At 39.5% G+C, this 17,130-nt stretch overlaps 1 protein-coding gene across 1 annotated transcript in view; it reads left to right on the top strand.

The window, feature by feature from the left end:
- The window catches only part of LOC124555530, a 37,831-nt gene that overhangs the window by 6,869 nt on the left and 13,832 nt on the right, over positions 1-17,130 (top strand). The window contains exon 2 of the mRNA XM_047129484.1: positions 13,322-13,509. Coding sequence (XP_046985440.1) covers positions 13,322-13,509 — 188 coding nt within the window. The remainder of the gene's footprint in view (positions 1-13,321; positions 13,510-17,130) is intronic.

The raw sequence follows: 17,130 nt of genomic DNA, 5'->3' as shown, positions 1-17,130 counted from the left end.
AGAAAAAATCTGAGATATCCGCAAATAAACTGTTGAAGCTAAAGTCCAAGATAGTTTCCATTCCCGTGCGGCTGACTGTCGTAAATTTAACAAATATGCCGTAATTTTGATAGACTGTACGTCATCAATTATTTGGTGTTATATCTCGTCCATTTTCTTGCATGCTAGAGTGTGAAAGGGTGATATCAATTCTTGTGCATTTATTCCGATGAAGCTGTAATAAAGGAACTTCCTTTTTTTGAACTAACGTTGACATTTTGCATTTTATGTTTTCACTAATACTGGATCCTCGAAAGTGGGCTCTCGACCCGCTACAATGGCGCTAGCTTTTCCAAAGAACTGTACCACACACCGGTATGAGGATCTCTCAGGTGACGGTTTTCGTAGTAAGCAAGCAAGTAACAACGTATAAGGTGGTGAATACTTCGTGCTCACTGTAATAAGACAGAGCCTCAGTTTCTTTTACGGAAGCACTATCACATAGTCGACCTGAATTTCTTTCATGGACAATTATGTCACAATAAGTATGCTATCTTTTAGCATCAACATATAAAATTAAAAGACTTTATAATTTTGGTCATTTCTATGACGATCATTGGATGTTTACCGCTCGAAATCTCTTGTAAGTAAATTGTTTAATTTATGGTGGTCAATGATTTGTGTTACTGGGCGAGTTCCCGTTTCCTACGCTGAATGACATTTTCTTGATGAGATGGTATCGCTACTTTTTTTGGGAAACTACTATGCGAAAGATTTAAAATAAATTGTTGTTTCGGTGTTGGGATATGTTCCTCTTTTGTGCCCTCCATTACATATTTTAATATCATACAAACAAAAGATGTTTTAATCAAATTATTCTTTGCGTACGGTACTTAGAGAATGCTTACTCAGAAACACTGAGATAAATTTCTCACAGCTGCACGAATTTATTTTGTTGCGAATAAATAACTCCAGATAATTCTTAGTTCATTTTTTTCCACCGCTTATTCAGCTTCCGTGAGTAATCTGTATTCGCGAGATAACCACATTTTGTCGGTTTTTTTTTCAAAGTCATTTGACATTTAGAACTGAATATATGTTTACCCGCCTTCAAAATCACGTCAGTGGCCTTCTCTGTTTATAAAAAAGGTTGATTATGTCAAGAGGTTGTTTAACAACAATTATCTGCGATGAGAATGCCACAAAGATTTTCAGAACTGGATTAAAATTCGAATTTTAGGACATATATCGTTACCAACAATAACACACTACAGTGAACTGGCTGTGCGTACATTGTCGTTCTTACGACCCACGTTGTATGTGTAAATTATTACCTTGTTTTTAATAAATTGGTACCTGTCACTTCTAAGTAGTATTTGTTGAAAAGGGCAAAATAATAGTAATTATCATCAGACCCTTCCTTTTCTCGTCTCTAAAGCTCACACTACAACATATTATAACGATACATTTATTTCGCTAAACCTTGCAGTTGGTTGACCTGACATACTATACTGGGTACTATCGTAGCTGACTGGCGAAAGCCGCAAACCGTTGCAATAATTAAGCGTCTCTGAATAAAACACCATCCACCAAGAAACGAGAGAGTGTTGCGTTTGCATGCAAATCTGAATGTAGCTGTATGAATGAGACTAAATGTATGGTCGGTAGCGATAAGACCTCCCAGAAATTATTTAAGGTGAGACTACGCTTGTACATGTGTTGCAATACAGGAGTATAAAGTTATGTTCTGGCCTATGACAAAACGAGTAAGAAACATACTTCTACACTGTATCTGTGACTGAGTAAACTGTGTATGAAAATAACAATGGGACTACCTAAAAGTCATTTAGCACGGCAGTAGTGTTTTGCTTAATAGTAGCGTAGCATGTCGCTAGAAGTGATAAGAATGAGGCGACACTGACAAATAACTTCCGGGGAAGGTTTATGTTCCTTTATTGCGTTGTTTGGTAATTTATCACAAACCAAAATACATATAGTTTCACAAATCAGTCAATGTCAGTAATTGAGAGTGGGTCCGTAATTAACCATTCAATAACTACGATAAAAATACAATAACAACTGAGTAGAAAAACAGGCGAAAGACTAAACAAAAAGGAAGGAGACAATAAATATCATGCATTAGATTTTCTAAGAAATAGTCAGTCGATCCGATCAGCGGCTCTATGGGACTACGAAAACTTAGATACAGTTGTGTAATATAATACCAAATCATATTGTTTTGGAAAGGTATCAACTGTGCAACTTCTTTGACGTTACGAAGCAAAACTAATTAATTTTGCATGTAGGTGGAGAATACGCTAAAATTGAAATTAGCCTTCGTATGTGTTTAGTCCGGTTTATAACTTTTCTTTTCTGTATACTCTGAATGGTATCTCGAACAAATTTTTACTGCTCACTCTTGGAAACATTATCTTCTCTCATGTTGTAATATTACGTTTGGCCGTTTTCCGCGTAGTATATGAAAAATGTAATACACCAGGTCTACACCTCTGATACATCTCTGATGCTGTACAAAGTGTGGCCCACTAGAGCATGAATTTTTAGCAACAGTCAGTGTCTCACAGACTTTTAATGATGCGAGCTTATCGAGGTACCGGTACAGATGTGTTTGGTGATTTATGTTTGCGGTACTGCTGATATTCTTTGAGCCGTCACACTCATAACTACAAAATATTATGTATTTTTAGTTTTAACTGACAAATCTGTTGTATAGCTACCTTTAAATTTCGGAGCAAATCTTTGTCCTGCAAATTGGGCGTGTTTTCGAAGCGAACTGCAGTTTAGTAACGTTTGCAGCTTTTGAACGTTTACGCGGTTGATTTCTATATTCCAAAAGAGTATCGATAACGTTTTTAGAATAAGTCTTTGGCTGTGTTGATTTTGGTAACTAATCAGTGCAATCAATGAAAATATATGGCGTGGACTGTAAGCCAGAGTCAGATATTTGACGCCTCAAATATAAGTAAGTACTCGCAAATATACAACTGTCCGTAATGTGCATTATATCAGACTTAAGGTAGTGTAACATTACATTTGAGTTTACCTTTGGATAAGATGATTGTTCTAATACTCTGCTTCGGGTATCATAACTTTACAGAAATCGAAGAGATCGAAGAGATGTTAGTGCCATTTCGTTGGAAATAGCAGGTGACGACGACTATACAATCGCAAGACAAATGCTCATTTATTATCTTTCCTGATCCAAGGATGACAAAGCGCGGTTCCGTGATCTGTTTGAAAGTTATATAGTTTTGATGACGTTTTACCATATTAAGCTGATAAATATGCATATTTTATCATGTAACGTCAACAGCATTAATATTTCATCAATGGTTGAAGATATCAGGACATGGTTTGCAATAAGCGACAGCACTCACGGGACTGTTCATTTCAAAGTATAGTTAGAACCACTAAACTGTATTTTAAATGTAACGTTAAAACAGCTATGGGTAATTTAAACGGAACGCTACTTGTCTTTTAGCGTCATTCGAGAGTTTCTGAAAAAAGGAAATACAGAGTTAACACGCTCGTTAGCGTATACGGCGACTCTCTTTGTAAAAACAAGGATTAATTGCGCTGAATATGACGTACAAGGTCAGCGACACAGCGCGCTTTCACCTCTTTAACACTGCGTAACTGGTCTTTGCCCGATTCTTCGGCTCTCGTACTTAAAACAATTTCTCGCTCTTTTTCTCTCGAAAATTTCATTGAAAATGTTCTCTAGTGTTGTATTAATGTACTACTCCTTCCACAAAACAAAGAATGCCGTTGATAAGAAACATCGCTAAATTTGAAAGAAACAGTTACTTCTGTGGCCCAGTAGATTAAAATGGACGAGTGTTAGCCAAACAATAAAATTTCCTTTCGCGTACTATCAGAAACGTATTGCGAACTGTGTGTGTGAAATACAAAGGTTGTCAAGGTTTCCTGAGACTCCTTGCGTTGAGTTCCAAGATGGAAACTTATCGGTCTTGTAATGGAAGACTGCGTTTTGCGTAAGAAAAAGGCACGAGTTGTCTGTTTGATTAATGACTTTTCTCCATCGTTTTTTCAGTGAGTACATTTCATCATTAATGTGATTCTAGTACGCGGAGGACGACCTACGACTGTTACTGAACTCAAAGAATTTTCTTCCGGCCACAAATTTCTTTATATACAGAAGCAGATGAAAATTATGGTGAACAGAGTGTAAGCGATAACAGCTACGTCAGTTTGCCAATTTCCTATACATCGTTGTTCAAAAAATCGTTCAAATGGCTCTGAGCACTATGGGACTTCACATCTGAGGTCATCAGCCCCCTAGAACTTAAAACTACTTAAACCTAACTAACTTAAGGACGTCACACACATCCATGCCCGAGGCAGTCGCGCGGTTCCGGACTGAAGTGCCTAGAACCGCTCGGCCACCGGGGCCGGCAACACCATTGTGAGGAGCTGAATTTTCTTAAGGAAATAAGATTTATTCTTTGAATATCGACGCCTCGTCTCTCGTATTTTCCATCCGCTTAATCCAGAAACTAGCATTCACTAATTGATGTTTTAGTAAGGTGATCTGTAGGATGAATACGTTCCGAATCCCAGAAACTCTGACCGCACACTTTCCAGGAAATGAAATCGATGTGATTTGTTACCGACCTGAAGTCGAGTCCACATTTACAAATCAGCGTGCTAAATCAGTTGGATTCTTACGGTTTAAATACTGCGGAGAAATTCGTTATACCATTTGACTGCTTCATTCGCCCAGCTTTCTGTCTTCGTGTACGAGGCGGAATTGTGTATTGGCACAATATTTGCCTATAAGCGCAAAAGGCTTCCGAATAGCACAATTAGACGACGCACACGGTGTATTGCAAATGGGAGCCTGAGAGCAGCGGCGGCGTGGTGTATGTTTACTGGCGGCTTTTTATAACGCGGAAGTAGCGCGCTGCGGCGCTGGGAGGTGGTGCCTGCTCAAGGACGCCCCCCGGCCGGCCCCGCTGCACACAAGGCCGCCGCTGCAGCTTTGTCTGCACTCGCGTACCCACGTGCGCTCTGCTCCTAACCTACCCTAACCTGGCCGCTTCTTCATATTGCTGCTTTGTGGCCTACTGCTTGGCACCATCACGTCCCGGGGTGTATTTCCGGCCCGCACTTCGTAGTTTAATGGCGTGGGAAAGCTTGAAACCGTATCCACTCGGCCTCGCTTGGTCAAATGAGGAGCTTCTTTTTTATCTACTTGCCACATTGTATTTAAGGCAAGATTTAAAAACTTAAAATTTTAGTTATAATTGTCAAATAAATGTTGTCTCTTTATTTTTGAGGTTTCTCGTCACACTCCCAGATTACAAGTAACATCAGAGTTATTCCGTCTTTTGCGACTATAAAAATCTTATTTGGAGCGAAAGTTCGAGGGATCGAATCCCGGTACGACCAAAGAAATTTTCAGTGTGCATTTAATCTAGCACACACCTCTCAGCGACGTGAGAGGTCGCCAAGAACAACACGTGGTTAGTATTCCACGTTAAAATGTAGGTCCCCTTTCCTAAGCCGGCCGGGGTGGCCGAGCGGTTCTAGGCGCTACAGTCTGGGACCGCGCGACCGCTACGGTCGCAGGTTCGAATCCTGCCTCGGGCATGGATGTGTGGGATGTCCTTAGGTTAGTTAGGTTTAAGTAGTTCTAAGTTCTAGGGGACTGATGACCTCAGAAGTCAAGTCCCATAGTGCTCAGAGCCAATTGAACCGTTTTAACCCTTTCCTAACTTGGCTAACTGGGGTAGGTTAACGACACGCAACGCGCAGAAGTGACGTCCAAATGTATGAAATTAACACGGCCATTGATTCACACCATAGTATTATTGGTATTTGTCAATTTCTGTGGTACCTATTTTATTTCCATAGGTTCTTCTATACAAAGCCTTAGGATCTGAATCACACCGTACTGGCACAAAGTACACGAGGTGTGGTTCAAATGGTTCTGAGCACCATGGGACTCAACTGCTGAGGTCATTAGTCCCCTAGAACTTAGAACTAGTTGAACCTAACTAACCTAAGAACATCACAAACATCCATGCCCGAGGCAGGATTCGAACCTGCTACCGTAGCGGTCTTGCGGTTCCAGACTGCAGCGCCTTTAACCGCATGGCCACACGAGGTGTATGTGGATGTATAAAAACATATAAACGAGAACATATTGTGTATCAGTGCAGTGTAGTGTGCCACAAATCGAACACCTATTTATAGAAAAACGCGTGTAAATAATGTAGGAACCAAAAAACTGACTACTAAAGACGCTTTGAGTAAAGCAAAACGAATTGAGTCCAGAGATGATACGGCACAGCCGCAACAGTCACAGCAGTTGACATGGGTTCATTTAATTCCCTGTCTACTGGATTTACGTGGATGCTGGCGAGCCACCCATACAAATATGCAAAACCGAAGGTAGAAGATAGGAACGTAGAAGCATGAGTTATCCCTGCATGGGTACTCCTATTCCAGTTATACTTACTGAACCTGCAACTGTCAGCCACGCCGATCTCTTAGCTACACATTTTGGCATTATGAAGCTGCCTAAGTAATAAGCACAAACGTCGATATACATTCTGCCGTATCGGCCTTAAGTAATGTAGCTTGCAACAGGCTCCGTGCCACAGTACGACCGCAAGGCTATTTGTATTCACGTATTATGACGATGAAAGAAATTATATTTCTTGTTAAGCTAATATCTCATGGTACGGGTAGTGTGAGAAGCGTTTATGAGGAGTTTATATGCTATTCCTTTCTCCCAAGTGTCGTCTTTATTACATACGAATGTTCAAGTACCTTGCGTGAAGCATACGCAGGAGATATGTAAGAAAATCATAAGGGTGATTTGTCAATATCTGTTAATATTTTTTAAATATAAACATAAAGATGAAATGATAAGGCAACTTATCGATACATCGGCAAAATAAATAATGAAAGTTTAATCAGTTTCAGTAAAGTCAACTTCACGTCTAGAGTGTCATTTTTGTTTTTATGAAATAATATAGACATCGTCTCGTGCCAGCCGGGCGCACTATTGAAGTGGTCTAGTTCTTACATAATTGTTGCATAAAGAGGAGGTTGATCAAATATAGAGAAACTGTTATTCAAGGTAACAGAATTTTTCACCAGCCTTTACATACATTTGTTATTCTGCATTATACAATTAAGGTAAGAAAATTTGGCCAGCATTTATAATGGGAACTCTTTTTCACAGAAAGGAACCACCGATGAATAAAGAAGTAATACGGGAACACAACAATAAATGGAAATGAAACAGTCGCAATAGAAGACTGTGAATAAGGGAAGTTTTACGCTTTTCATTTGATGTGTTATACACATGTATACAAAAACAAGAGAGCAGATGAAATGTGATATAAAGAGGAAGAATGAGAACAGATGAGAATAACAATCTAGTCGAATAGCCTTGATGACGAAATAGACGTGTCGTAATGCATCTACCTAACATTATAGCAGAGAATGAAGCAGAGACTACGAACAGTACGAAATTTGTGTAAAGTATTAAGTTGTCATTAGACTCGAACAAGAAGGAAAGAAATGCGAATTGCAGGACAGTATAGAAAAATACCAAGATACTCCTGTGACAGAATAAAATATCACTGTTGCGCTATTTCGCGCTTTCATTTAAGCTACCTCCCTGCCCATCTGGCAGTTGCAGTGACACGAAGCTCGCTCTACGTTGCAAGTGGGCGAGTAACGGAAGGCTGCGATGGTGGCGCGTCGTTGCCACACGATCAAGGCCTCGGCCGGCCGCACGTGACGGAAATATCGAACGCACACTCCTCTCTCCCTGTGGACAAATCCTTGCCTTTAGAACAGGATGCTGTGCTCTTCAGCCGATCAACCTTGTCGCAGTTTGTTGTAGTGAACTGAGCCTGTGCCGACTTGTAGACTGAGGTGTTGTGGCGGCAAAACACTGAATTCGTATTCGGCATGATGTTAGTACAGCTATTTACTCCTTCCTAGTTTCCACAGATTACGATGGCTAGTCATAAAGTTCTAATTACCACCTGAAAATAAGTTACCTAATTATTGATGAAGCGGAAACAGGCTGCGCCATTTTGTTTAGGCTCCTCTGGCAGCTTGCTGCGGTACGGTGGCGTGGGAGTACTACACACGTTTACCTGCAAATTATTTGCGTAACTTTTTTTTTCAAAGTTATAATTAAAACTTGATAATTACCCATCGCATTAGTGGCGCTCGCCGACACCATTTCTTCAGTGAGTACCAAGCCAATTGAGAAAACCCTTTCAGAATCGGCTGACATTTCCCTCTACAACTTAACCACCAAGACAGTGTAACATGGTGGACGAAATGTTTGCAAGCAAGGAAAGTTGAGGTTCGACGACTCGTCAATATCGTATTCATCAGAGAACTGGAAAATTGGTATAATTGGAGAGGGAGAATAGTTTTGATCGGATAAGGATATAGATGGAAATACTTCAAAACAAGCATATCTTCATTAGCACTACGTGATGAAAGGAAACCACAACACACCTAAATCAGCGTGGTAGGACGGGAGTTAGAAGCTGGCTGCTCGCCAATGCGAAGCGAGTCTCAGAAGCACTACACCACCTCGCTCGTTCCAAAGTTATTATAACCCATAGTCATTAGCTCATATAGACAAGGATTACGCCAGGATGAAACCATTTTGGCATTCGTCTCAAGTATTTTAGGAAAGCCAAAATAAATCTAAATAAAGACGTGACAGGAGAGGGTCTTCAGTCTTGCCAAGCAAGCAAGACGCCCGTTGTTTAGGATGTGTGCTCTTGTTAATAACAGTTTTCTCTAGACACTAACGTCAATTGCCTAGTCTTTCATGATAACAAAACGTACATCAAAATTTTTTTCTCATTTTCATGATAAAACTTTCGATTTGAGCTGTCCACTTAAAGCGACACATGATGAATATTTGTGCCTCAAGAACTACAGCTTTCCTTTGTATAACGATACTCTTAAAAGCATTTCAAGCTTTAAATTTCCCATACCATCGTACTCATTTGACGTTTAAGCCTTCAGTGATCTTCTCAGTCTAGCATATGTTAGGTACATCTTATTACTGTCGTCAGTACTACATGTGTTAATCGAGACGGTGAGCTTGCCGTATGAACACTTCATCTTTCATTACTGATGGTTGAAGATCTGTTGCGTAAAGAATACAAAATTCATATTTGACCAACAACTTTTGGCTCTAATTAGAACTACAAGCAACAGTGACGACTGCAGCTATGCCAAAACAAAAAAAAAAAAAAATCTAATACCTGTAAACGTGCATTGCTTTTCTGAACACAGCTGTAGTTAAGGCACACCGATACACAGGTACTAATAATAGGGACAGTAATTTCAATACTAGTAGCTTTATAGGTACTTTTAACTTTCTCCACAGACTAATGAGAAACAGTTTCAAGTCTCAAGAGCAAGCTAATGTATAGCAACAGCAATGTAAATATTTTCGCACGTCGTTCTCGCTTTATGGCACGCTTACGGAAAGGTCCGTTTTCCTCTGGTTGTTTTACAGTAACAATTTTTTAAATTATGTAACAGCATTACCAGTTATTCATCTTAGCTTTATCATGCATGTACGGTCTATTTTTCTATGATTTTTGTGTTTAGTGCCGTATTACGGCATTTATTCGGTTACTTGTTTATAGCGTGTATGATTGTGTTATGTTGTTATGGGCTTGAATTGAGTTTGATTCGTATTTTATACAGACTTACAGAGGTAAAGATCAAAAATGTAATTACGTGGACAATGTGCTACTACATTTTTTGGAAACGGGTGTCTGAGAACCGTAGTGTGCATGAATGGTGCTGTGTATCTAACTCGTCAACAGAGTTATTAAGCTATTCAGAATTTATGTGTTTCGAGATTCGTAGTGCACATGAAGGATGGCCTGCAAATATAACGAGTCACATTCCTGACTACAACATAATTTCTATATTAATAAACAGAGTCGAGCCGTCTATAACAAATATTTATTTTCACAAACCCATTCTGAGAATTCACATAATCGTTATTAGAGCGCCGTAAATACCTCAGCGCCTGTCTGTGCTTCTAAACCAACTCAGCGATTTACCTACATATATACAACACCATATTTACGTCGTTGTTTGATTACATGATATTCCATTACCTGCAATGCGTACGGTACACGTCAGTTACATAATGATTGAATCTCCCACAATAAGGTTATGGATTAAATATGACATCTCATGAACATTATCACATTTCATGTAAGTGAGATATGGGTTATTAATCTTTTTGATGTTGTTTCCTAATTCTTTGCTGAAGAGTGCGACTTTTTTATGAGCATCTCGTTTAAAATTGTAATGCAGGTAAATTAAATGGGTGGATTCTTAATTCGTATTTTTAAGAGAATATACTAAATAATTTGTAATTTTTTCGATTCATTTCAGCTCTGGATATTGCAATGTGTTTTAGTTTTTGAACTGTCCATGTGCAGTGCTCTTAATGATCGTAGCTTCCACTTTTGGTCCATTAGTTCACCGATGATGAATATGTAGGCACTTATACACATTTTTATTAACAACTGATAGTGGCTTCTGGATTATATTTAATCGTGATTGCGAAATCTGTGGAAAAGCAAACGCTTACGGATGCATTTCAGGTTTCTACTGGTGCACAGACACTCTACGCTGTTATTGCCAGTTGCCGTTACATTAAACTTTCTTTACATGATGGCCGTTTCTGTAACCTTTGGTCGTGCAGTGCCGTTCTGAATAAGGAACTCTTAGGAAAACTAAAATAAATCCTTTTTTGAATCATCACAATATTTTTTAGTTAAATCAGCCGATTTCGGACCCGTATGTCCATTTGCAAGTGACTTACTTCAAAATCTTATAATCGTGAAGCATCGCGCGTACACATTTTCTGTCCTTGACGTATTACTTTGTGATCTACAATTGATCTGAAGATCGTTGCAAACGGCCGAAGCGGCTCATTACAATGAGAAAAATTAAAACAACAGTAAAATAAAAAATAAAATTATGCAATCTTACACTGAAATAACATTGTTTGCAAATAAATATATTCCGTCTGCTTAAGTAAAAACTCCTGCACTCGCGGCTGTGAACAAAAATATTCTTCTCATTCCAATGTGTTGGCAGTCCGCCTGTTCAGGACACTAAAGAAGTTGTTGCCCACGTTTCCCTGGACTGCCAGTTTCTCTTTTACCATCCGGTCTATATCACAAAACTTGTTTCGCTAAGCGCTCTTCTTGTATTTTATTTAGCTGTTAGAGCATATTCTTTGTTTCTTCAGATCCTAACTTTTATTTCAAAAATATTAAGTTCTCTACGCATCGCCATTTTTAAAAGTGTCCATTCTCGTGCAGCTTTCCACCGATCCAGTTATTCATTGTTGCTGATCCCTGTATCTTAGCAAAATCCTGCGCTGTAAAGCAAAACTGGCACAGCTATCCCTTTGTTAAAATTTTATTTGTTTTTCTTTTCTCGTTTTCCTAGACAATGTTCTCCAGAATGACTCAATTTTTTTCTGGTAGTTGTTCATCTTGTGATCGATCTGAAGATCATCCTCATAAGCTATGTCATAGCCGAGGTATTTGTACAGGCCTATTTGGTCTGTTATTTAGGATTATGTCTGTTCGGGCTGAATATTTACCTTCAGTTTGTGAATAATTACCTGATCATGACTAAACAACATTTTATTTAAGTGTAGTTGTTCTTTTATTTTAACTGCTCGGTATGCTCTGAGCTTGTCTTGTATAATAATACCATATGTGTAAGTATTAAAATTTTTAAGGTTGGAAAGCAAACAAACTGCGTTTTTGCTGTACTAATATTGGTTTATTTCGAACCACATTCCGCCATATTGGGACATCATGAAGAAACAACTGACTAGCGTTCGCAAGACACATTAGTGTGTAGGAGATCGAACATGAGGAATAAAGACATACGAACTTCACATATTCGTTGGTCATAATATTCGGTGAGAGGTATCGAATGGAGCATTGGGAACTCGTTCAACCGTGTTAAATTGCAACTTACAAAATAGAATGAACCGCAGTGCATAACGAAACCACACTGTGTATGAGACCATCCATTCCGTAAATTGTAATTTGGCATTGTTCTCTAACATGTTTAGTGCGTAAAACGAGTAGTCACATTTCTGACGTAATGTTATGACCAAAAATTCTGCATGAGTCGATAGTGTATTTGTATCCAGTGTCTGGTTTTCTGCTCATTATTATTTCCCGTGGACGCTAGCCCAACAAATATTAGTAGAACAAAAGCGCAGTGTCTTTGGTTTCCAACGTTAAATATGAAAATGCCCTACCGAGAGCTGACGGAAGAGTCCATAAATATAAATATATTTATTTATTTTGCGTATGGCAATACAGCGACAATATTTTATATAAGTACAACAATATGTAAACGAAATGAATAAAACAAAACAATTTGTAAATAGTACATGTGTAAAAAACAAGCAATATCAAAATGGCTCTGAGCACTATGGGACTTAACTTCTGAGGTCATCAGTCCCCTAGAACTTAGAACTACTTAAACCTAACTAACCTAAGGACATCACACACATCCATGCCCGAGGCAGGATTCGAACCTGCGACCGTAGCGGCCGCGCGGTTCCAGACTGTAGCGCCTAGAACCGCTCGGACACTCCGGTCGGCAAGCAATAGCACAAAAGGATAAAGTACAAACACTCAAGAAAAAATAACTACACATTAAAAGCTTGGCAAGCCGGACTAGAAACTCATTCATATATTTAAAGCTCAACATCTAGAGTGCACAGCCAATCCAAAGCAGAGGGTTTCGCACATATAACCTCAGATACATGTCCGGCGTATCTTCTTAAGGGGCATTCCTCAATAATATAGAGGACGTTCGATTCTGGTGCTCCACAGTCACAGGCTGGTGAGTCGCAAAGACCCCACTTGTACTTATATGCATTGCATCTTGCATAGCCCGTTCTGATACGGTTTCATTTAGTCCAGGTACATCTCTTCAGGTCAAAGCCCGGTAATTCCAGAGTAGGATCTCGGATACCTTGTTAATTAATTCCACAATCATTCCAAAAGTGCCGCCATTGCTCCTCGATACGGGATAAGCTTGAGTCCTGCGGTACTCCTCGGTTCGTATAATTTTTTTTTTTTTTTTTTCTGATGGTAGATTTTCTGTCTGGGTATAAGCGTTACTTACAGTTTAGAAGTTTAGTGCGAAGATGTCGGACGAAAGGTGTATTGGCGAAGAAGGAAGAAGGAGTGGAGTAGAAGTGTGAGCGAGCGCCGGTGTGTGGGTGTGGCAGGTGGCGGTCGCTGGCTGCGGCAGCCGGCTGGCCTGCCGGACGTGGTGGCCGACGCGGTGCGCGCCGCTCACCAGCCAGGGGACGCGCGCCTCTGCCGCCGCGTCGTGCAGTCCGTCGACAAGCTGTCCTCCTGCTACTACGACGTCAGCCTCCAGCTGCACCTCATTGCAGAGTCCTTCCGCTGCAGGGTGAGCTCCACCTCTCCACTACTGTAGTGCTTGCCTGTGCTAGAAACTCGGTTCTGTGTAAGAGCGCGAGGTGAAAAGTAGTCTGACAGTGGAAAACTTTGTTATCTGGAAGTGAAATAAACTGTTTTTACACAATCTGTAGATGAAGAGAATGTTTTTCACAAAGTTGTGTGGTTTGCAGTATTTCCAGCTTTTGAAAACTTTTAATTTTCCATTTCACTTTAAGGGCGGTAGGACGTCAAACGGGCCAACTTAGAGCAGGAGAGGCATCAAAGGACATTTTAATTTCCACTGTCTATACTTTTACAAATAAATTCATAAAACTTTGTCAGCATGACCAGGAAGGATTCAGAATTTACACTCACAGCAGTGGAAGTTCGAAAACATAACAAAATAAATTTTTTCTACATGTGAAATTTCATCATTTTTTTCACTTACTAATGGCAGCATTTGTTGCTATAGGTACACTTTTCTTCATAGGTAAGAGAGATTCTTCGATGAATTTTGCACAGCATACAAACCATACTCAAAGGTGTATGAAACTCTAGAATATTACAAATCTGTTAAAAACTGTGGTAAAAATTGAGGTAATTAACTAGAAAATTTATGTTTTTACAAACATGAAGTTTAAAATATAACAGCTCATTCATTTTTTTACAAATTAAATAAAGTCTACAGTTTCATGCACCTGTAAGTATGGTTTGTATGCTGTGCAAAATTCATCGAAGAATCTCTCTAACTTATGAAGAAAAGCGTACTTATAGCAAGAAATGCAGCCATTAGTAAGCAAAAAAATGATGAAATTTCTGTAAGACCTTCAGTACACACACCATCAGATTATTTGACTTGTCGCTCTAACTAAGTAGGCGAGTGTCAGCAATATGTCTCGTGGTCTTATCGTGGTGTGTTTGTCTTCTGCCGTTAGGTCAGATGATAGAAATGCCACTGGCACGCTTAGAGTAGCAGATTGACGGTGACCAACTTTAAACAGACCCTGCTTAATTTTCACACACCTTTATTAAAATAATAACAAGCATAAAAATTACTTAACTTGGTTCAGGATGCTATTTACAATTGACAATCTGAAGTTCCTTTGCTATTGTTATGTTCGTCTTATTCTCACAAATACCCCTGTTCATGTATCACTGCGCGAGTGTGATCCACAAGGAGAAAAAGTTCTATGTTAGCAGCAATCTCATTGGCTGCGTTACGTATTAATTCGCGGATCGGCGGAAGCAGATATTTGGTCCGTCTCTACGGCAGCGCCATCTCGTAGTGTGGGGGCGGACGAGCGCGGCGCCTGCGCTGTTGTGCTTAGCGGGGCGCGCTCTAGTGGGAAAGTTGTGTACGCGCTGACTACGCGGAACTATGTACACAGCAATAACAAAATTAATTTTTCTTTACACGTGAAATTTCATCATTTTTTCACTTACTAATGGCAGCATTTGTTGCTATAGGTACACTTTTCTTCATAAGTAAGAGAGATTCTTCGATGAATTTTGCACAGCATACAAACCATACTCAAAGGTGTATGAAGCTCTAGAATTCTCCAAACATGAAGTTTAAAGTATAACAGCTCATTCGTTTTTTCATAAATTAAATAAATTCTAGAGTTTCGTACACCTGTAAGTATGGTTTGTATGCTGTGCAAAATTCATCGAAGAATTTCTCTAACATATGAAGAAAAGTGTACCTATAGCAACAAATGCAGCCATTTGTAAGTGAAAAAATGATGAAATTTCGCAAGTAAAAAATTTATTTTGTTATTTTTTAGAACTTCCACTGCAATGGGTGTGAATCCTGAATCCTTCCTGGTGATGCTGACAAGGTTTTATGAATTTATTTGTAAAAGTATAGACACTGGAAAATAAAATGTCCTGAGATGCCTCTCCTATCTCCAAGTCGGCCCGTTTGACGTCCTATCCCCAATAAACGCGATCTTTCCTAGAAGTGCGGAAATTGATTGACCAGAGGTTTTTTCGCACTGACAATGCTCAGTAGTTGATGTAGGAGCTGGGTTCAAATACCTGTTCGGCGGTCCTCACGTAGACTTCCATGATTCTCTTAAATTTGTTCATATCAGCGCTGTAACGTTTCTTTTAAGAACCGTATTAACAATGTGCTAAGCCACAACTGACCTCGATGTCGTCTAGACTTTACGTTATCCCTCATCAGTGTCGGTTTGCTCATCTTAAATTTACCTGTATTCCACTGGTGCTGCTAATTATCTTGCTCTTCAGTTATTTTAATGTTGAGCTCAGTCTTGAGATTACTTGTACACCAACAATGTGAATATACAACATCTCAATAGAGTGGTACCACTGCATTCAGACTAATACTGTCGAGCAGTGTATTGTTAATACGTGATTAAGATTATCGATAGAGGCTGTATACGTAGGTCAAGCTGATTGGAAAACACTCTTCGAAATTTGAAAGTGGCAGAGATAAAATAAAGGGAGCGAAACGGTATGTACTACTCGTAGAGGAACGAGGGTGCAGTTACAAGAGCCAACGGACATGAAAGGGAAGCAGTAGTTGACAAGGTAGCGAGACAAGTCCGTAGCCTATGTCCCATTTTACACTAAGCAAGGGAAATATGGAACCAAGGAGAAATTTGTAACAGAAATTAAAATTTGGGGACAATAAATAAAATTTTGAGGTTTGACGAAGACATTTTAATTCTGTCTGAAACGGGAAAGGACTTGGAAGATCAGTTGAACGGGATCTATAGTGCCCTGAAAAGAGATTTTAGGATAAATATCAGCAAAAGTAAAGCGAGGGTAACTGAATGTGGTCTGAACAGACGATGTAGAGAAAATTAGAGAAGTAAATGAGACACTGAAAGAGTATATGCGTTTTATAATTTAAAGAGCAGTATAACTAACGAAGTAAATATTACATAAAATTCAGACTGGCAATAGCAAAAATACTGAAGATTAGATAAGAACATCAGATGGCAAATGAGGAGATACTCAATCGAATTCGGGAGCTAAGAAATGCAAACTGTAAGTTGACTAGAAAAAGGTATTACTTGTCACGTCACATGGAGACGCATCTAGGAATCATCAGTTCAGTAATGGAGGGAAGTGTGTGTGTGTGGGGGGGGGGGGGGGGGGGCGGGATTGTAGATGTATTGACTACAGTAATCTAGTTCAAATGTTTGTAGGTTGTAATAGTTATGCAGAGTTGAAGCGGCTTGCGCGAGCTAGAATAGCGTGGAGAGCTGCATCAAAACAGTCCTCAAAGTTAAGACCACATATTTTAATGATCAGATCATATTTCAGATCTAGGAAATGTTTGTCTATGACTGTCATGACCTATACGTTTCCTAGTCCAAATTTCTTTAGATGTGGGATACCTCGAAGTCAACTATTGTCAAAACTGGTGAATAGAGTGGATGTTCTAGTAATTCGCACTTCGAATCCCTCACTTTCCTATGTATTCAATCACGTTAACGGATTAAAGGAAGACATCGAAGCAATTCAGAGGCGGGGTGCTACGTTTGTTACTGATAGGTTCGAATAACGCAGAATTGTTAGGGACATGCTTCAGGAACTCAAACAGGAATCCTTGGAGGGCGACCACATTCTTTTCGAGGAACGCTACTGAGAAAATTTAGAG

Source organism: Schistocerca americana, chromosome X (genome assembly GCF_021461395.2).
Source record: "Schistocerca americana isolate TAMUIC-IGC-003095 chromosome X, iqSchAmer2.1, whole genome shotgun sequence".
In the NCBI taxonomy this organism is placed as follows: domain Eukaryota; kingdom Metazoa; phylum Arthropoda; class Insecta; order Orthoptera; family Acrididae; genus Schistocerca; species Schistocerca americana.
The sequence above is the reverse complement of the archived record's forward strand: the minus strand, read 5'-3'. Positions and strand labels throughout refer to the sequence as shown.